Source organism: Eublepharis macularius, chromosome 8, assembly GCF_028583425.1.
Source record: "Eublepharis macularius isolate TG4126 chromosome 8, MPM_Emac_v1.0, whole genome shotgun sequence".
Classification (NCBI taxonomy): Eukaryota; Metazoa; Chordata; class Lepidosauria; order Squamata; family Eublepharidae; genus Eublepharis; species Eublepharis macularius.
This window is the reverse complement of record NC_072797.1, coordinates 82136660-82158219: the sequence shown is the minus strand read 5'-3', so window position 1 is coordinate 82158219 and position 21560 is coordinate 82136660. Positions and strand designations below refer to the sequence as shown.

General features: G+C 39.5%; 1 protein-coding gene across 1 annotated transcript in view; it reads right to left on the bottom strand.

Moving 5' to 3' along the window:
- Nucleotides 1–1827: 1827 nt before the first annotated feature.
- The window catches only part of CHSY3 (chondroitin sulfate synthase 3), a 129294-nt gene continuing 109561 nt past the window's right edge, over nucleotides 1828–21560 (bottom strand). Inside the window, exon 3 of the mRNA XM_054986950.1 lies at nucleotides 1828–4242. Coding sequence (XP_054842925.1) covers nucleotides 2680–4242 — 1563 coding nt within the window. The 3' untranslated portion in view covers nucleotides 1828–2679. The remainder of the gene's footprint in view (nucleotides 4243–21560) is intronic.

Sequence of the window (21560 nt, the reverse complement as noted above, 5' to 3'; positions counted from 1 at the left end):
GATTTTCAGAATGTTTTTGTTATAACCACCAATAAGATACTGGCTTTCTCAAATGTTGTGCACAGTTAAATTGTTTTTCTAAAAGAAAAAAATCTCCAGGTTGGCAACTAGATGAGCTGCTAGACGTTAAAACATGGCAATATATAACAGTGCACACATTTGGTGCACTTGGTTTTGAATAGGGCTAACAGCAAAGGTTTGGGCTTCCACAAACAGTTATGACTTTCATTTAGAAGGGTGATTTTTCATAACGCATCAGTAGCTGAGTACAGAAGGTTTCAGAGAAGTCTGGAGCCCTGTGAATTTTTCTGCTTGTCATCAGATAATGCCTATTCTAATTTCATAGAAAGGGTTGGAATGGCTGGTATTTTCATACTGTGTTTCTTTCAAGGACACATCAATCTCATTTTTTGGCACACCACATATACTATTTGACAAGTTAAGTTTTACAAAGAGCTAAAATCTAATGTATGCATGCAAGAACATATTAAAATGTCATCTTCCAGAAAGTTTACCAACTTGAGTTAAGTGTGAATCAGGGGAAAACTACAGATGCTTTCAACCAAGTGTACCTACAGTGCAAATAACACTGATGTAATTGATGGTGGTGCCTTATAATGCTCAGTCCAAGAATTCAAGAAAGCTGAGTTCCCTGGATAAAAGGAGTTGCTACTGTTTGGTGCCGCTTGTTACTGTTGAGGGAAATATTTGACACTCTTAATTTTAATCTACGACGTAACTACATTGTTGTTGGCTTTGTCCATGCACAAATGACTATGATGTGATAATGTGCACACAATGCAGGTGTGTGCTGAAGAGAGGTACTTCAGAGAATTGGACAGGAAGAGAAATCAGTTATGGGGAGGCAGCAAGCACTGACAACTCTGAGAAATAACATATATTGCTTAAAATCTGGCTGAAAATGTTTAGGAACTTGGGTGATAATGTTCATGGGGCAATGTTACACTGCCCTCAAGTGTTCAGATCAACCTGTATTCCTTGCCTTTTACCACTGTTACCTTATTTCCTGAAATTCAGGGTGTACTGCTTTCATGGAATCTGGATTCTGTGTGTGATTGCTTAATTGTAATATGTTATTTCTGAAAGAGAACTTACTCAAACTCTTTCCAAAAGATAAAGTCTTAGTGCCAGTATGATGTTTTCTCATAAATCATTTTATACGTCAACCTAAATTTGGCATTTGTTGACATACAAAGGGGTGCTTCTGGGATAAGTTTAAAATGTGTCAGACAAAGAAACACATGATACATTTCAACACATACTGGGAAGTTTTCTTTCCTTCAAAACACCTACATATATTACTTGCTCAGGTTTACCATCTACGTAGTTTAAAGTCAACTGTATTATGTCAGATATTGATCTTGATTTACATTTCTTGGATCTAATCTCTGATTCTTAGCACACTTCCATGACAAAATTTTTCTCTATGTTACAAATACAATTAAAAAAAACTTAGGCAAAAAATCATGGACATATTCAACGTGCTTAACATTTGAAATTACGCTGCCTTAGTTTGGAAAAAAAATGTTAAAGAATACCAGACTATATCTTTTGGTTTCTAATAACTCCCTTTTCACTATTCCACTGATACACTATACATGAAAAACTCAGGCTCCACATTCTTATAAATTTTAACTAATATAAATATATTCGCAAGAACTTTGACCAGCAATAGTAATTTCATACTTAAATAATTACATTTTCTTTTAAGTTTAACAATGATTGATTTCAGAATACAATATTAACGCACAATTGTAAAAAAAGACAATAGTAAGTACCCTTTTATTTTCCTTTGTATCAAGTGCAGCTTTATGAAAGGAATAAAATAGAAAATTATTTATATATTAGAGGCTCATTCTAAACAAACACCAAGCAACATATCCTTGTCTTTGAAAAAAAAGAATACAGTACATCTATACTTTTATTATAAATAACCACATTGTGTCTTCTGGCCAGCAAATGAAGGACATTGGTTCAGGAATTGTCTCAATGTATGCAAATACTTGAGTAAGTCATATTTCCTTGAGAAAACACAGTCCAATTGCGCTTAGAATAAACAGTAATGAGGCAGTCATTTTATTACAATGTTTATGGTTCTTGGTAGCCAGTACCAATTGTACTTGAGAAGAAAATCTTCGGTTTGTGTATTTTTTCTCTTTTTTAAAAAATAATCAGTTATCCATCTACTTTAAAAATTATAAAGAAGAATAATACTATTTTAGTCATATAAATTATATGACACATAAATTATAAAACTCAAGTTTGCCAGAGTCTCTTTCCCAGAGGAAGCATAAAGCACTTTTGTGGTACCTTCATCAGAAAATATCTGTATCACATTATGTTTGACAGACACAATGAAGACTAATATTGCATCCTGAAGTCCAACGAGAACATTTGTTTCATGTAGTCCTCATGATAGATGGGCTCCATGGGATTGTTTGATTGCCATGGTTTTACTCAGTTTATAGATCAAAGAGAATAGAAAGACACCACATCTAAGCACTTCAGTAGGAATCTGTAACATTCCTGACACCAGACTCTGTTCACTTGAGGTCAAACACACATCCTTTGGAAGACAAAGAGGAGTTTGAGAATGCAACAACAAAACATAGCAGTAATGAGGTAAACTCCCCTTGGAAGGCAGAGTAAGTTAGAATGTCAGGAGAGAGTTCGATTATACCTGACGCCTAAATGTTTTTCTAGCCATATTTCAGCTAGTTGCATGGCAGAGGCAAATGTACTTGCTTTGGATCCTAAGCACATCTTGTATTGTTTAGGATCTAAGTTGGGATCACAATGAACTGGATGAAAAACATGCACAACTCCTACTTCTTGGCTTCTAAAAGCCTTCAATCCAGAAGTTATTACTTTAGTAAAGAGGTCTACATCTTCAAGTCCCCAACCCTGAATTGAGGTGTCAAATCCACCAGCATTTACAAGATCACTTTTGTAAATGCAAGTGATCCCAAACCCATAGTCTCTCCAAAATCCAGTTTTCTTTGTAAAAACAAAGTTACTGTCCACTGGAGGGCTGCTCCCATATATTACTTTGGGATCATACTGACTGAAAATAATAGGGTAATAAACCTGTTGCCCTTGAACAGTGTTAGCTCGACACCGCTGGAGAAAATCTTGGGTGAATATCAGGTCAACATCACAGAAGAGCAGCAAAGTGTCATTGTCAAACTTAGAAGAGGCCATTTCAAGACCCAGCCCTCTAGAGAAAACACCTGTCATTGGAATGATTGTCATGTCTGCCACAGGATATTTACGATGATATTCATTAATCAGCTCTATGTGTTTACTGGAATCCTGACCAGAATCAGAACTGAAGAGAATAACTGCCAGCTTTACATTCTGCTTGGAGATGAGGCAAGTTTTTTCAAAGTTCTCCATAAATCTTAAGAAAATATCGTACCTCCCTGTGAGAGGGACTAGAATGTGAATCTTTTTGTCACCATGCGCTCCTATTTCTTTGGTGCCTTGAAATGATGAAAACATCTTCAAGGAATTAGAAATGAAGGAAAATGACTGTGTGGCACTATTCATGTTTTCTACAAGACTGATCATATCCAGTTCTTCTTCTTCTTTGAAAAAAGGTTTACTAAACAATTGCTGAAGGTAAATATGCCGTCGAACAGGAACAGTAACTTTTCTTCCTTTGTGCCTTTTGTATAAAAGCAACAAATCCAAAATGTATTCTACACCGTGCAAAGGGTCAATCCTGCGGTACCCATACTGTATTTCATTGAAGTCAATAAGCCTCCCTCTAGATTTAGAATTCTCATTGATCATTTCCATCACCTGCATTACAGTGTCATCCAATGCTGCCCGCAGGACGTTATTAATGCTCTGTCTGGGTGGTTGATTCTCAGCCATAGAGTAAAGCAGCTTTCCAGTCAGAAACTCCCATTCAATGATTTCATTCCTGTCATGTGGCTGGAAGCGGTTAAAAGATGGCATCATTCCCAGAACTTGATCATCTTTGCTGATTTCAGTATTACTGAGCTTACTCATGAGGGCACTTTCTCTATGAAGCTGGATGGTGCGGTAACGTAATTCTGATATTTTACAGGCCAATATATAATTATGAAGCCTGTACTGATAGGCTGGCCTTTTATTCGGATGAAGTGTAATTGCTGTGTGAATCTTGCTGTTGTGAAGATCCTGTATGTAACCCTTCCGGTTGTGTTCATAGTTTTCATGGAACAACTGCTGCATCTAGAAAACAGAAAGGAAGTACTATTAGGTGGGTTGTTGTCAGTGAAGAGAAAATAATAAGCACTGACTAACCCACATCAGAATAATTTCCATACATTAAATGCTATACTTTGTTAAAAGTATATTGCACACGAATTTCTCCACAGTCATCCAGGTAAGGTGTAAAAATATCCTTATCATTTTACAAGTGTGAAAATTGATACATATCATAAAACCATTAAGTAAAAAAGAGATTGGGGAGATGAGATTGGGAGAGAAATTTTAAGTAAAGGTCCAACCAATGGATTCTTTACTGTTAAAATGTGAAAATATTATTTTGTGCATATTGAGAATACTCCCCCACTCACATCCTCATATTTTTAATCATTTGAATTATTTCTCCTTGCCACTACAGCAAAATTAACAAGGCAAAAAAAAACCCCCACTACTCTTTGAAATAAACTACCCAAGCAAGTATGAAATATATTCAGGTTTACATAGCAATTCAACTACAGATGGTTATAGACCTTGACTCCCACAAATGTCTGCTTGTGTTAATAATGTCAAGTGAGGACAGCAATACTAAGCGGCACAGTTTGTGGCTACTGATTCAGTCCTACAGTTAGCATCATCTAGTATATTTATTCACCTGCCAGCAATATATTGTCAGTGTTCTGATAAATTTACATAATCATTTTGTATGTGAAGCGGCTTATTCATGATCCATATTTGAGATTTCCAGGTTTCTTCTGGCTAAAAAGTTGTCCTTTTTAGTATCAGCAAAGACCTAAAATGCATAGTAGCTTTGTATGGAAAGATCTATACTGCATTCAGATATCATGCATTGGTTGGTCTGGACTGCAATCTTTCCATAGGTCTAAATGCTGGCCACCTCTCCATTTAGTTATAGAACCACAAACTTGGAACTTACTCCAAGTAGGAACATGGCTTATGGATCCTGGTTTGTAGAAACTATGGCTTGAAATGATGTCTGATTAAGGAGTCTTAGATTTTCAGTTAATGCTGCCATGGGCAGAGTTACTCCTTTAGAGCAGAGCAGCAACACTCCTTTCCCCTGTTCCTACTCTAGAGCCTTCCTAGAACAAGCCTGCTGGCTGTCTTGGCCCACTTCCCAGCCAAACTCCAAATGCCTCACTGCCTTCTCTCAATACCCCTCACCATTTGGAATGATTTACTGCAAAGCTCTGTCATGCAGTGAGGTGAAAATGAAACAGCAGTGTAACTTTACATGTCAAAAAAGGCATTTGCTTTTATTCACCCTGCCAACACAACCCCCAGAAATTTGCCAACCCATACATGGCACTGCACATCACCACCTCCGATCAAAAGTTATTGGTTTTAATGTCTGATATTTTTTACTGCAAATCCATTTTTATATAAAAATAGAGGTTTTCAGAGTGTAGATGCAGAAGAATGAAAAATATTTTGAATCAGGAAAACAAACTGACTTGTAATTCTCCAGATACAGTTGGTATGCAACAGATCCTACTTCTCAGATGGTTGCTTTTTCACTAACTAGGTGGTCAATTCTGTATGCTGCATATTTATATTAAGGGCATTTCTTGCAAAGAGGTATTCTAGCAATAATCTGATGAAGGAAAACATGTAGGCAGCCATATGTGGACCAATAACATGCTCTAGGGATTGCCAGTTTCCAGCAAAATAACCACAAAATGTTAAGACATCCCACTGTAGCATCAGCCAATGAATCAACAAAAGCAGGAGGACTTTCCCCTCATCCCTCTCTTTCACACACAAATGTGTGCATGGAACACACACACACTCATATGAGAGGAGCAACCCAAATGAAGAACAGAATAGTACAATCTCCATGTCACTCTGCCTTCCCTTTCTTTCATTGTTAGTAGATAAAAAAATCAAATTAAGATTTTAGCCATTATGGTGTAATCAAGGAGATTAAGTACAGCCTCCTCCTAGCTGATTTTATTAACCTTAAAGTTTTATGATAAATTATGAACATCCCTAGAGCTAAACATCCAATTAAAACAGCATAAGCATGGTAGGATGTCTATTACGATGCTTTTCACAAAGAAATTCTAATTATATCGTCATTATAGTTTTCTACAGGCATAGTTATGCTTTGTTAGGGTATGAGATCAAAATACAGCATTAATTAGCATAAATGTATTCTTAAATCCTTGCAGAGAATGAGCCTTACAGAAAAAAGTAAAATCCAAACTGGAATTACATGCTTCATGAAGGCTGAAAATGCTCCGTTTACCATTCCTGTTCCATCTTAATAGAGAATTAACAAGATGTCAGGAATTGTCCCCCTGTTAGGTTAATGAATTAGCTATTGATGCTTATTAGCAACCCCCCTCCCCAAAAACATCAAATTTCAATCACAGTGTGGTAGGTTAAGAATACTTTATGTGTCCCAGGCACTTCTAGATCTCTGAACATAATGAAGTAGTTGTTGTTCTGCTACACAACTGTTCAGTACAAAGATAGTTGCTGATCTGAAGGTGATCTCGAATTAGCTGCACTCCAACCTCATATTTATATCCAGGGGGAAAATAACTCCAGAAATTCATTTGTTTCTCAATAGTACCTTCTCATAATTCCTTTTTCCATTACATACAGTGACAACGGCAGCATCCTGAAACAAAAATTGTAATATCCTTGCAGTAAAGGCACATCTAACTTATTTAACCCTTAGTGTGTCTGAATCATACATATTAGCATCATCAAAACCTACAGAGCCTGAATGAGATACCTCAAAGTCTTAGGCACCAATATCAAATGATTGTCCACCTGGTAATCTCTCAGTCACAACCTTTACTAAGAACACAGTGAAAATTTTAACAACAATAACCTCTGTTTCCTTGTTTTCTAACACTATAGAATGAACAAACTACCAAAAGACTGACCTGTCCTTAGTCAAAATTGTGACATTTCTTTCTCAATATGCCTCTAAACATAGTACAGAATAGAAAGTAACAATTACACACCCACAATGGCTCAACATATAAGCAGTCAACACAGAGAAGCAATTTCAAGCAGATGCTACGTTATATCTTTGCCACAATTTACATTATTTTAAATCATTATTACTTGATATATGTCCCATATCTTATGTCAGTATACTGTCACATTCTTTTATATTACAATGCATATTCCATATTTCAGAAAGCAAGCTGGGTTCTATTCTCTGAGCTGTCAATTAAAGTATTTATCACCAACTGTAATTTATTTTTTTCCAATAAGATTTAAATGTTAGGTTCATGGCACACTTGATGATGTCAATACTTAAACAAAGTACTTTGGCTCTCCACTATAGAACTCTGCAGTAAATGCCTGCAGCTTCAAAAAAACCAAAACAGCTCCAAAACAATAATTAGATAGGAAACACTACTGGAGGTTATAATTACTGTATAAGCATGAATTTCTATCAATAGTGCTTTGGCAGCTTCTCAAAATAGGCATTGGATACTCTTCAAGATAATTAAGGAGAAAATGGCTATTTTGGTCTCATGTTCAGTTCCAGCGCAAGACCAACTGACCCATCAACCAGATTTCTGTGAACTATTGAGAAGCATGCACTACAAAACGTAGTCCCATTTTGAGCCTACAAATCCTACCAGAAACAGCAGCAGCACCTGCCCCAACTGTCTTATAGAGCTTTGCTTTGCCCTTCCCACCTACTGTCTTTCCCTCCTGCCTATCAAAAGGAACTCTGGGACTAGTAGTTCTTTGCAGGATTGGCTCCAGAAAATCTCACAAGAGCTGGACAACAGATATACATAGATATAAGGAAGTAAGTTTCTATAAATACCCAGAAGCAGTTTATCCTCATTTTTTTCTTTTCTTTTTACATGGTAATGGGAATTGTAGCCTGCACCAGGCCCTTCCATACCTCTGGGCTCCATTAAAACATACCCCTTTCCCCTCATGGGGGGACCTTGATCAGTGGCCCCCCCTTGATCAGACCTCCACCCAAATTCACTCCTACCTAGCAGGAATTTTCCCCACAAATGAAGGAGACAGAAAAAGCCAGACAATAAGTTCTTGTATATAGAAGCAATGTTTGTAGGCTCAATGTTAAGCTCACACCTAGGAAATTTAAAAGGACCTCACAATAATCCACTAATATATACTTATACACATGTACACCTCCATACATACCTAGGCCAGATTTCAATACAGCTAATACAATTTGAATTAGAAAATTCTGAGAGGTGGTGGAGGTTCTGCCCTCCTTGCCCTTTGCTGGTTTTATATTCCTTTATGTCTTGGTCCCCACATGATTTGTGCCCTCCTCTTTTATAGAAATGGAGTGGATATCAGCCAGATCCATGTGGATGGTGCCTCAGCTTCCTTGGGGAAAAAGCCTTCTGTTTGGGACAACTTGGTAAAAACATCTTGTTTCCCTTTTATCAGAAGGTTGTGGTGAGCTGATTCTAGAGACCTGGAGGAGCCTAATCCAGTGGCATCTTAAGTATCTGCACAATAGCCAAGATGCTACCATAGAAGAGCTGTGGGGGAAGCAATTATGCATACAATGTTCCTTTAAGTTTCCTGCAAACTGGAAAAAGAATGGTTGTTGTGGGTTTTCCGGGCTGTATTGCCGTGGTCTTGGCATTGTAGTTCCTGATGTTTTCACCAGCAGCTGTGGCTGGTATCTTCAGAGGTGTAGCACCAAAAGACAGAGATCTCTCAGTGTCACACAGCTGCTGGCGAAACGTCAGGAACTACAATGCCAAGACCACGGCAATACAGCCCGGAAAACCCACAACAACCATCGTTCTCCGGCCGTGAAAGCCTTCGACAATACATGGAAAAAGAATGTTGTGCTTTTGTAGGTTTCGTTTGCTACAAACAATGGAAGATGCATCAGTTTGCAGTAGTCTGCAAGTGAACAAGTAGGTGCAAGTGAACGAGATAAATTCTCTTTACAAAAATCAATGATTTTGCACCAAAATAGTTTTAGAAAGCATGTTGAGGAGAACCTATCTACTATGAGGCCAGCTACCATGTTGCTAAATGTATTGCTGAGAGTGGTAGGCCATTCATTGGTGAATTTGTTTAAAAGTGCATGATTAAAGTAATGGAGGGAATGTGCCCTGATAAGGTATCTTGTGTTAGTTGTGTCAGTTTATCTGCATCTACAATCACCAGCAGGGCTCATTTGGAGGCGGAACGTGCCAGAATGGCGTTCCAGTAGCTCTGAAAAGAGGTCACGTGGGTTTTGGCCCCGCCCATGAGATTCCTTTTCCTCCTGGCTGTCCTTGTGTTTAGCAGCACGCTCTGCTGCTTTATTTTCATTTGTGACTCGGGAGTGGGGGGAGAGAGAAAATGAGTGAATGAGTGCAAGCCGAGTGGGGCTGGGCTCCAAAGGAACGTAAGCTGCTTAGAATTCATTCTGCTCTGCTGCTTGCTTTATTTTCATTTATTTTCATTGTGAGTTTCACAGATACCATGGACATCCAAAAAGACAAAAAAAGTAGGCTGCGATGGCTTGACTCAATAAAGGAGGTCAGGCCAGTTTCAAAGATCTGAGCAGGGCTATTAATTATAGGAAGTTTTGGAGGTATTTCATTCATAGGGTTCCCATAAGTTGGAAGTGATTTGATGGCACATAACACACAATATACTGTGAGTATTAATTAGAAAGGTGGGCTATAGCTAAAGTAAATAAATAAAATAATAAATAAAATAAAACATTCTGCTGCCCAGTGGCAGCACAGTTAAGGAATTTCAGAGCCAAAAAAGCCAAGTTTCCTAGATTTGAAGCTAGGAGCAGAACACAATATCCATGCTGGGTCTGCCACAACCACTGATGAAATGGAGGGGGGTGGTGGAAATAACAACATGCTGCATGAATACATCATAAAGAATACTTTCAATTGAGCCAGCAGGATGCCTCTTCAGTTGCTTATGTGTAAAGCAGACACTAATTCTTCACTAGTTGGCATGTTAAATCATTTGCAGCACAATCCTAAACTCAGCTACAATCTTCAAACTTATTGACTTCAATGTACTTAGAGGGTGTAACTCTGTTTAGGGTTATACTGCTAATTATCACAATGTTAGTTGATTTGATAAACATCATTATAAATATGGAGAGGTGAAAGAAACTCAAGAATAATATCTGTAGTAAATGTAGAACAAAATACCCAATAGAAATGAGATGTGTTAAAGGTATATAAAATAGGAGGGGGACTGCTGGTTCAGGTTTCATCAATATACTGTTAACAAGAACCTCTTGGATCATTCCTAGAGGATCTTAGCTATGTCTGCCTTGCTGAAGGGGAAGAATTCCAGTTGTATTTGCTCAAATAAACAGAGCATTGAAGGAAAGCCAAGAGTCCCTGTGCCGATGAATCACAGCAGCCATATAAATTTTGGTCATCCTGCTGTATTACTAATGTTTGCGAACTGCCAATAAGACAAAGTAACAAAAACTTTTAAAACATAAGTATTTCAAATTCCACAATGGAAAACAACTTTATATGAAAATGGTTAAAGTAAATTAAACCTATTTCCCGAAGACTCCTGAAATCATATTTCCTGTACTCCCCCACTCCCAACAGATTACTCAACAGAGTAGCAGTTGATTGTACTTAATACTGGTTAACTTCTGAATGGGACACACTTTCCCTTGTTTGCTGTAAAAATTCATTACAAGATGCTCACAGTAAAACAAACAACAGTTAAGATATGGCCATAAGTGGAACAGTTTTCAAAAGAAAGCCCTGAAGTCTTTTAAGTGAACAAAGATCCTTGTATCCGACTGTAACCCAAGGGGGGCAAGCAGCCAAGAGAGCAAATATTCTAGCTCAACTTTTACAGTAAATTACATAATTTCACAGATTCATCTGAGCATATGACATCATAGTTCTGAATGGGTCTTTATAGACTCTACCTTGTGATAGCATCAATACGTCTTTACCTGCTGGAATGTCACAGTTCATAATTTAACATACAAACAGTAGAACGGACATTCTGTTTCCCCAGGACATCAGGATGCACATACCAGTAACTTTTAAATAAATCTGAAAATTAATTTTCATCCTACAGTAATCAAGCTTAAAAACAAATTGGAACGTTATAAAAGCTATTTTCTATGAAAACTTTGAATCAAATATACTTCATTCCTTTTTTTGCCTTTGAAGTTTGTCTCTTACAGAAACTAAAGCAAATGTTAAACTAACAGGAAATACTGTTTTAGAAGTGTTTAGTTTGCATACATGATTATCTTGAAAGTGCTATGTAGAGAGATGCCTTATGATTTCTTTGTTAGACAAAACAAAGAACACTCAGTAATGTATATGCCAAACTGGATCACAATTTAGCACACATTTTACATCTCCAGTTAACCCATTCAAGTGGCCTAATACTAAATGAGCAAAATTTCCTGCTTCTCCCCAGAAGCGGGCATATAGTCGGTAACAACAATCAAAAATCCCATTTAAAATCCATTAAATATATTAATTACATTAAAAGATTAGCTATAAAAATCAGAAACTGGTATGGAATAACTTTTTTAAAAAACACCCACTTCTCAGCACTTGGTTGATCCCCCCCCCCCCCCGCAGGCTGGTGCTGACCAATCAGAGAAGAGGGAGCAAGCAGCCTGTCACTCAAGCTCTCCATTTTAGGGAATAGTTAACCCTTCCTCTATTGACAGCAGCAAAAGAAGAACTAAGGGAATGAGAAGAGCTCCGTCTCACATTGCCCAATTCGGTGGGAAACTAGCTGCGCATGCACTGTAAGGAGAACCTCCCTCTTGCAGACTCCTAAAGCTTGAAATCTCTGTCCGCAGCTGGCCTGAGTCTACGCAGTCCCATTGCAGAACCGCAAACATAGATGTGATGATGAACTTGAAATTATAAAGTCCTACCAGCAAAACTAACAACACTTTTGCAAGTGTCTTTTGCCAGGTTCTGTATATAATGAGAAGGTGATTTCAATAACCAATCATAGTAGTACGGACTCCTCACTACTGAAAAAGATTATCTTTTCTGCTGAGAATTCAGAGTATATAATGTAATTAGACATTTTTCAGGCTTATGAAAAAAATGACATTTTATTGATACAATAGCAGTATGGATACATTTATTCTATATAACTCATTATGGACACATGGCACAAGAGCAGGTGTGGGGTTGGAGGACGGAAATCCAGGTTTAAACTCCCACACAGCTATGAAGCTCCTAGTGGGTGGCCTTGAGAAAATAATTATCTTTCAACATCAGCTACCCCACAGAGACACTGAGAAGGTAAGTCTCCATTCAGATTCTCTTCAGATAAGAAGTGAGCTGTGGCTCATGAAAGCTCATACTCTACCACTAATTCTGTTAGTCTTACAGGTGCTACTGGACCCTTGCTCTTTTCCACATACAGGAATAAAACATTAAAGAGTCCAGTAGCACCTTTCAGACTTACCAACTTTACAGCAGCATAAGCTTTCGAGAACCACAGTTCTCTTCATCAGATGCATGCATGTAGTAGCATGTTTTGCTACTACAGACTAACATGGCTAACTCCTCTGGATCTATGACATACAGGAATGTACACCTGGCTGAATAAGGAGGTCAGCTACTTCTATAAACAAGAGAATAGCTATGCAGAGCTATGAAACATGACCCTGAACAAAGTAGAGATTTCTGTCTACTTATATGACACTTCCTGGGTATGCAGAACATTATTATTTTGTAATTTTAAAAGAGAAAAGTCCACTGCACACATACATGCATGCACAAATGCAAACAAAAATGGCCAATGGGGACTGTGGAGGCTCAATGCTCTCCAGGGCAAAGGTTATACTGAAGATAATGGAACATAATGTACCTTTTTTCACATCTACAGAGGATAAAGTGGAAATAGGTATTTAACTTTTAATGTTGTGTGCTCTCTTGGAGGAAGAGAAAGTCGAGGGAGGGGAGTGTGCCATGAGAGAAACTTTCCTTAGCCTATATTTCCTCCTCACCCACAGTGCATTGTAAAAAAGAGGTAGGAAAATCTAGCCCCAAAGTTCAGCAGTCTCACATTATTTTGGGGGTGGAGATGAAGACTTCATAGTCGTTTAACCTCCTTCCTTGAATTCTTTGTGCTCCCTCCCATTTTGTGCACCATAATAGTTGTGTACCTTGATCTTATGAAGGGCCACATAGAGTTGCCAACTCTTGGTGGAGAAATTCCTGGAGATTTGGGGATGGAGTCTAGGAGAGGGTTTGCGGAGGGGAGATTATTCAGTAGGATATAATGTCAGAGTTGCTCTCCAAAACAGCCATTTTGTCCAGGAGAACTGATCTCTGTAGTCTGGAGATCAGTTGTAATTCCCCGAGTTCTCCAGGCTGCACCTGGAGGTTGCCGCAAGAACCCAAGTGGATAACCACGTCTAAGGGAACAAACAATGTACCATTAAAGAATCTCTTCAAAATTATATTATGTGAAATGTTCTTAAAGTGGCACAGTGCATATGAGATAATAAATATTTTTTACAATTACAAAAGGGTCCTTAGTCCTTCAAGTTGTGTCATCTCCTTGTTCCATCTGTCAAGAAATATGAAAACAACAACTCAAATATCTACAATCAAATAGCAACTATTTTGCACATTTCAGCGTGGAATTGATTGGCAATCCCCTATTGAACCTTCAGCACTTTGCGGGAGCCAACAGTACTCCCATTATTGGTCGGACTTTGTGTCTTATAGTCACTTTGTAAATTGGTGTGAATTAAGTATGAAATTGTAAAAAATATTTATTGTCTCATATGCACTGCGCCACTTTAAGGACATTACACATAATATAATTTTGAAGAGATTCTTTAATGGTATATTGTTTGTTCCCCTAGACGTGCGGTTTACTTCTATGGGTGCTTCTTTTTTCCTTACGGTTGCACCTGGGGAGGTTAGCAACCTTACAAGGAGGCTTCCATGCACATATCTTTAGCAAGAAGAGGAACCTCGTAGCACATGCGTGCTGGGTGCCCATGTTTCCCCATCTCCTAATCAAGCCACATCTTATATACCCTTGTTTGTATCCATGAGTTGTTCAGGAAGAAGAGGGATTTCATTTTCCCATTTTTCCCCCTCTGAAGAAGAGCTGCTTTCTTCAAGGATTCCTGACCACTAGCCCCAGTAGGCCCATCATATTCCTGAAGGTACTACATAGCACACAACACATGGTTACATGCCCTTCTTGCACAGTAATCTTGAAGTCATTAAATTAGGGTTTAAGAAGGGATTAAAATATTCTAAAAGTTTTTGCCAATGCTATCTTTTTTTAAAATCTAAAGGAAACATTAACGCTGTTGTTAAAGCTCTAATTGCTGGAGAAGAGACAGACGTGATCTGGAACAATCAGTGCTCTTCAATTCATTTTTGCAACTTGAAACACTAATCAAGGCCTTTTTACAGTCAAAGACTTTTAAAGAGATTGTGATGTACATCAGTTTTAATAAGCATATTTTGATAACATTTCATCAATCTCTTTTTTAAAAGCTGCAGACCCAGAAAGTGTGAGCATAGTTATTAATAGTCATGCTCCACAAGCACATTATGAAGCAATGTGATAAAATACAAGAACAATGACTGAAAATTGTAAAGACCAATGGTAACAGAAAGAAGAGAAAATACAGAAAAATAAATTACATTATTTAATGGATCAAAAGGTCTAGTAGCCCAATGTTGTACACAATCTAGTTCACAGTTCAGATAACTTAAGTGTACACATCCAGCAAGGTTTTTCTCCCTTAAAGGTATCTCTCATGGTTTGATACTACCACAAACTCATTAATTTGCCTTTCCCAGTTAGAAACAAGAAAAATTAAGTATTTCTCCTTCCTCAACCCCTCTCCCCTCAGTCACAACACTCACCTCATCTGGAGCCTGCTGAGCAGCTCCACAGCCTCAGATTTCTCCTGCACAGTCCCTCATACCACAGGACCCGCCACATCCCTCACCAGCCTTACATTCAGCTCCCCTGTAATTCTTCTATCCTTGTGTTTTTCAACACAACTAGCCATGGTTTGGAATCATTTAGGTATTGCTGTTGCTAATTTACTGTATTTTAAAATCAGCTCTTCTTTACTGTATTTTCTATCTCTGTGTAGTCAAAGTAAATATTTTATCTGGAATTTCTGTTCTTTTCTTAAGTCTGTGTATAAACACACTTAAAAAAAACATCCCCACCCCAGTGCTGAGAGAGAGGCATGTCTGGACAGCACACTTGGGTAATATGGGGCATAAAACAGTGCCAGATAAATCAACTGATACTATAATAGCATTTTGTTTATTTTGTTCCAATGGAAGGTATTAGCAATACTGGGGTGAAAAAAATTGCTCCATTAGTTTTTCCGGAAAACAGTGATCCAGTAAAACATTGTTACACGTTCTGGAGTGATACAGCCACTTACTCTTTTATTTTTTTTAAATGACCTAATAACATGCAAAATATTGAGGTAAAAAACGTATCCCATGTTTCTAAACAAAAGAAACGTTACACTTCACATGAAGATATGTATCTAAACTTAAAGAATTGTGAAATAATTTGACTTCTGTCACCGAAACCAGATTTTTGTGTGTGTAGGACATTTAACTATCCTGAGATACACTGGAATTTGGCTGGAGGTAGTCAATATACCTCAATAAAATTGTTTAAGTTTGTTCACAAACTTGACAGAAAAGTCCAATTAAATTGATATCCTAGCATAATACATAAGAAAAAATAAATTCCTAAAAATGTATTTAGATTGATAAACTATTTTTCTTAAGGATAGCTTTAGGTGGGTAGCAATGTTGGTCTGCAGTATAACAGTAGTATTTGAGTCCAGTGGCTCCTTAGAGACCAACAAGATTTCCAGAGTGTAAGGTTTCGAGAGCCAGAGCTCCCCTCTTCAGGGTGTCTGAAGAAAGGGGAGAGGCTAATCGTTTGCTGTTTTATTTGGTTGTTGAAACCTATAAGCAAAGTAAAATGTATATCGGAATAGTGAAAAGGTTTGTGTAATGAGTAAACAATTGAAAATTTTAATAATTTATACTGAGTTTATGTGGTTATTATTATGATCTTAATGCAATGATATATTGTTTTTTTTCACATATTTAAGCACTGCTAGAAAACCTGTGATTCAATTCATTGCACAGGCATGAAGAATTTACAAGTAGCAAATTAGCAACCCTTCCTTCCGTGGTTCTGGCGCAACCTGTGCATGTGGTACTTTACTCTGATGGATAGTAATGTTTCCAAAATGGGATTTAATTGGAATAATTTGCTAAGGCTCTTGTTCTTTATGTGAATGTAAGGAACTGAAAGTGCTCCTTTCATGCCAATGAACTGAAAGTGCTCCTTTCATACCAATGGATATTTTATACTTGGTATGAAAACTCTAAGGACAGAAGGACAAGCTGCCCAGGGATTACCACTACTGGAATGGGGGGGGGGGGGTTGTAGCAACATTGGTACATTCATGCACATGTCTCAGTGAAGTTTGGTCCTCAATAGCTAGGATTCTCTTTAACATTCTGCAAACAGTTATGTGCATGTAAATAGTGGTGGTGGTGGAGAGTGCCTTCAAGTGAGATTTGACTTATGGTGACCCCTGGTGGGGTTTTCATGACAAGAGACTAACAGAGGTGGTTTGGCCATTGCCTGCCTCTGCTCTGCAACCCTGGTCTTCCTTGGAGGTCTCCCATCCAATTACTAACCAAGGCTGACCCTGCTTAGCTTCTGAGATCTGATGAGATCAGGCTCACCTGGGCTATCCAGGTCAGGGCACATAAGTGGTACTGTGATGTTAATTGCCTAATACCTAAATAGTGTTGCACAGATAACATTCTGACTCAATGAGGGTCTATTTTTAGTTACTTGAAAGGCTTACTGATGCCTGCAGGTAAGGTGTGTAAAGTTCAGTCAAGGACATATTTAATCAATTATTAAATTTAATAAATTTAATATTTAATTTAATTAAGACATATTGGTTAAACCTTTATATACTGATAACAGTTTTTAGATCTGTGTTTAGAAGCTTGAACAAACTATTCCCAAAATACTATGGATGTATAAAACTTCCCTAATATTTCTGAAATAGAAATTTGGCTGAACTGAACAAAACTCATCCATACAGCTGCATGAAGTTCTCATTGGCCCCAAAACTCTCCAGGAAGTATTTATGGGCATGTTTTAGAAAATCAGCAGCCATTAGAATGACCTAATTATCTTTAATTTGCCAGCTGTTGAACTGAATGGGGCTTGTTTTAGCAGCAAAACTATGATTGGCTGGGATTCCAGCTGTCTTTGCAGAGCCATTTCCAGAGCCTCAGGCAATGCACATTATACTTGGTGCTAGTCAATTAATGAAGGATGCAGACAAAATACTTTCATACACAGCCCAGATTCAGAGTTATTACAATAACATAACACCTTATTAGGCAAGAAATGCAAATAGGGTTGCCTTAGTGTTGACCCTCCAAAGCAGCCATTTCTCCAGGGGAATTAAACTCTGTGGTCTGGAGATCAGTTGTAATTCTCCAAACCCCATCTTGGACATTGGCAACTCAACAAGCAGACCTAAGTGTGTATTATTTTTTGTCTGCATACCCAGGATGTTGATTGGATGGGAGAGGCCTGTGTAATTCAACCTAGTTTGTTCTGTAATATTTTGGCCTACTGACATGGGATTGCACCACTGGGAAACCATTTCTTATGTCAAAGGTTTCATAGAATCATAGAGTTGGAAGGGGCCATACAGACCATCTAGTCCAACCCCCTGCCCAGTGCAGGATCAGCCTGCACTGCTCACCCAAAAAAATTGATGGAAAAGGCAGTCTATTTAATAGCTAATAGCTCAGGGGTGCCCGTGGGCACAACGACATCTACTGAAACCTTTCCTGGTGGCCATCAAGTATTTTTAGAAAGTGGGTGGGGCCAGTGGCACTCTTGACCAGTAGAGCTTTTGATTGGCCACTGGAGATTTGATTGTGCTGATTAAAGTTGTCAGGCAGGCAAGCCGGCCTGCCTGCCATAACTGTGAATGCATATCTACTTGGCGGGCAGCTTTCTTCCTGTAGTGTAACTTGCTTCTTTCACTATATCTTGGTTGTGCTTTGCAGAGAGGTGTTATCAGTCTGGGAAACCACCTTGGGAAATTAAGCTTTGCAGCTTTGTGTGAAGGGTCTCTTGTAAACACTGTGTTTATTACAGCAACAATTTGAGGACCATTTCAAAATGTACACAAAGATCGAAGGGTTTTTTAAAAAACTGTTCAGTGTCACTTTCTTTTACTGCAAAACCTTTTCCTTGCAAAGGCAATGCCTTGTCCCTTAAACTGAAGACAGTTATGACTCACAAAAGCTCATACATTGAAAATCTTGTTGGTTTTTAAGGTCCCATGGGACTCAAATCCTAATCTTCTGCTGCAGACCAACATGGCTGACCACCTAAAACACAAAACTGTGTTCTTGAAATACAAAGCAGTATTCAGTCAGGTTTGCAGAACTCATATATAAAATGTCCCCATCTAGCCTATACCTCTGTAATTTGAAGCTTTATTAAAATTTGCCAGTACCAGTTCAGTTTTGTCCCATTCTCTGATTTCCAGGATATAACTGGCATCCAGAATGTATTGCCAATCTTTTAGTTCTATCAGAAGTGTTAGACTTTGGTCTTCTGTCCATTTATTGGTTTATTTATTAATTTTAATGAATTTCTATTCCATCTTCCCCTCAAGTTGGCTTGGGGCAGATCACATCATTCAAAATGCAATAAATATAATTACACACAATTATCCATAAAAATTCAATTAAAACAGTATATAAATTCAATTAAAACAGTATATCTTACTCTATAATAATAATAGATAAGTTACTAAAATAGCAGCAATCACTGCTTGACTATTTTTTTAACTTCACTTTGGATGAGGACCACAGGCAGTAGCAGTTGAGTGATTGAAACGATTGAAACAGGGTGGTGGATAGGTCTGATGGGAAGGTTCAGATCATTCATTCACTCTGGCCCTGCCTCAACCATATGCCTGGCAGAACATCTCTGTCTTACAGGCCCAGTGGAAGGACAGCAACAGACAGAGAGTTCTACCAGGTCAAGGCCAGGACTGAAAAGGCCTGGCTCTGGTTGAAACTAGGTGGGCCTCCCTGAGGCCAGGGACCACCAATAGTTTTTCTGCTGATCGAAGCATCCTCCAGGGCATATATAAGAAGAGGCAGTCCCACAGATATGCTGGTCCCAGTCTGCTTAGAGCTTTATAGGTTAATACCAAAACCTTGAATCTGATCTGGTACTCCACTGGTAGCCCATGCAGCTGGCACAGTATAGGTGTTATGTTTGCCCCACTTGACACTCTTGCAATAACATGCACAGCTGCATTCTGAACCAGCTGTAACCTCCAGACCAGACTCAAGGGAAGCCCTGCATAGAGTGAGTTACAGTAATCTAATCGAGAGATGACCATTTCCTGGATCACTGTAGTTAAGTTGTGGGTTGAAAGGTAAAGGACAGGCTGCCTGGTCTGTCATAGATGAAAAAAGAAGACCTAGTAACCACTGCAACCTGTACCATTGTCAGGGAGGCATCCAGGATCACCCCCAGGCTCCTAACCCTTGGTATGGGTGCAAGTAGCGCCCCCATCGAGGATCGGGCGCTGGAGTCCTGAGCCTAATTGCCTACAGCTCAAGCGCAGAACCCCTGTCTTCATAGGATTTAATTTCAGTCAATTCTCTTTCAACAATCCAGTCACAACCTCAAAAGCACGCTCCAGGACATCCAGGGCTGAGTCAGGCTGCCTGTCCATCAGCAGATACCACTGGGTGTCATCTGCATATTGATGGCACCCAAGTCCGAAACCTCACACCAGCTGGGCAAGTGGGAGCATATAGATATTAAACAATAACAGGGAGAGTATTGCCCCCTGTGGGACATTGCACACCAAAAGGTAACAGGATGAAAATTTCTCCCCTAGCGCCACCGTCTGTCCCCAACTCTGGAGAAAAAAGACAAGTCACTGAAAGGCAGTCCCTCATATCCCCACATCGGCGAGGTGGTGGGTCAAAAGATCATGGTTGACCATATCGAGCACTGCTGAAAGATCCAAGAATCACAGAGTTGGAAGGGGCCATACAGACCATCTAGTCCACCCCCCTGCCCAATGCAGCATGAACCTAAAGCATCCCTGACAAATATTCATCCAGCCTCTTCTTGAAAATGGCCAGTGAAGGGGAGCCAGGGCTGGCACCACCATTGAGGCAGTGAGGTGGGTGCCATGGGGCCGGAGGGGGTGCTGGGGGCGGAGACGCGTGCCACAGAGCTGGTGTGGTTGGCCCACAGCTGCTGCAGCTGGCCAGCCCCGCGCTGCCACTGCCATACTACCCCAGCCAGGCGCAGCAGCCGTGGGCCAGGCACGGCAGGCAGACGGGGCGGCGTGCGGAGCACAGGTAGCCTCTGTGCGCTGCCCCAGCCACCCACTGGCCAATGGCCCCGGCTTTGCTGCGTGATGATGTCATCACGTGGGGGCACGCATGTGCACTGTGTGCACACACACAGGGGGGAGGGGGTGGCTACGGGTGCCAGAAACCCTGGTGCCGGCAGTGGGGGAGCTCACCACCTCCCTAAGCAGCTGATTCCACCTTGAACTACTCTGACTGTGAAAAAGTTTTTCCTAATATCTAGCCAGTACCTTTCTGCATGTAATTTAAGCCCGTTGCTTCAAGCCCTATCCTCTGCTGCCAACTGGAACAGCTCCCTGTCCTCCTCCAAATGACAGCCTTTCAAATATTTAAAGAGAGCAATCATGTCCCCCCTCAATCTCCTCCAAACTAAACATTCCCAAGGCCCTCAGCCTTTCCTCGTAGGGCTGTTTCCAGACCCCTGCTCATTCTCATTGCTCTCTTCTGCACCTTCTCAATTTTGTCCACATCCTTTTTGTAGTGAGGCCTCCAGAACTGCACACAGTACTCCAGGTATGGCCTTACCAAGGCAGTATAGTGAGGGACTATGACCTCCTGCGATTTCGATTCAATGGCCCTTTTGATACAACCCAAGACTGTTTGCCTTTTTTGCCATCGCATCACAGTGACTGCTCATATTTAGTTTACAGTCCACTCTTACTCCAAGATCTCTTTCACATACACTACTACTCAGAAGTGTATCCCCCATCCTGTATTTGTGCTTCACATTTTTGTGAAGTGCACAGTATTACATCTGGGTCACAAAAATGGGACGCACAAATACTGGATGGGGGATACACTTCAGGGCAGTAGTATATGTGAAAGAGATCTTGGGGTAAGAGTGAACTGTAAACTAAATATGAGCAGTCAGTGTAATGCGGTGGCAAAAAAGGCCAA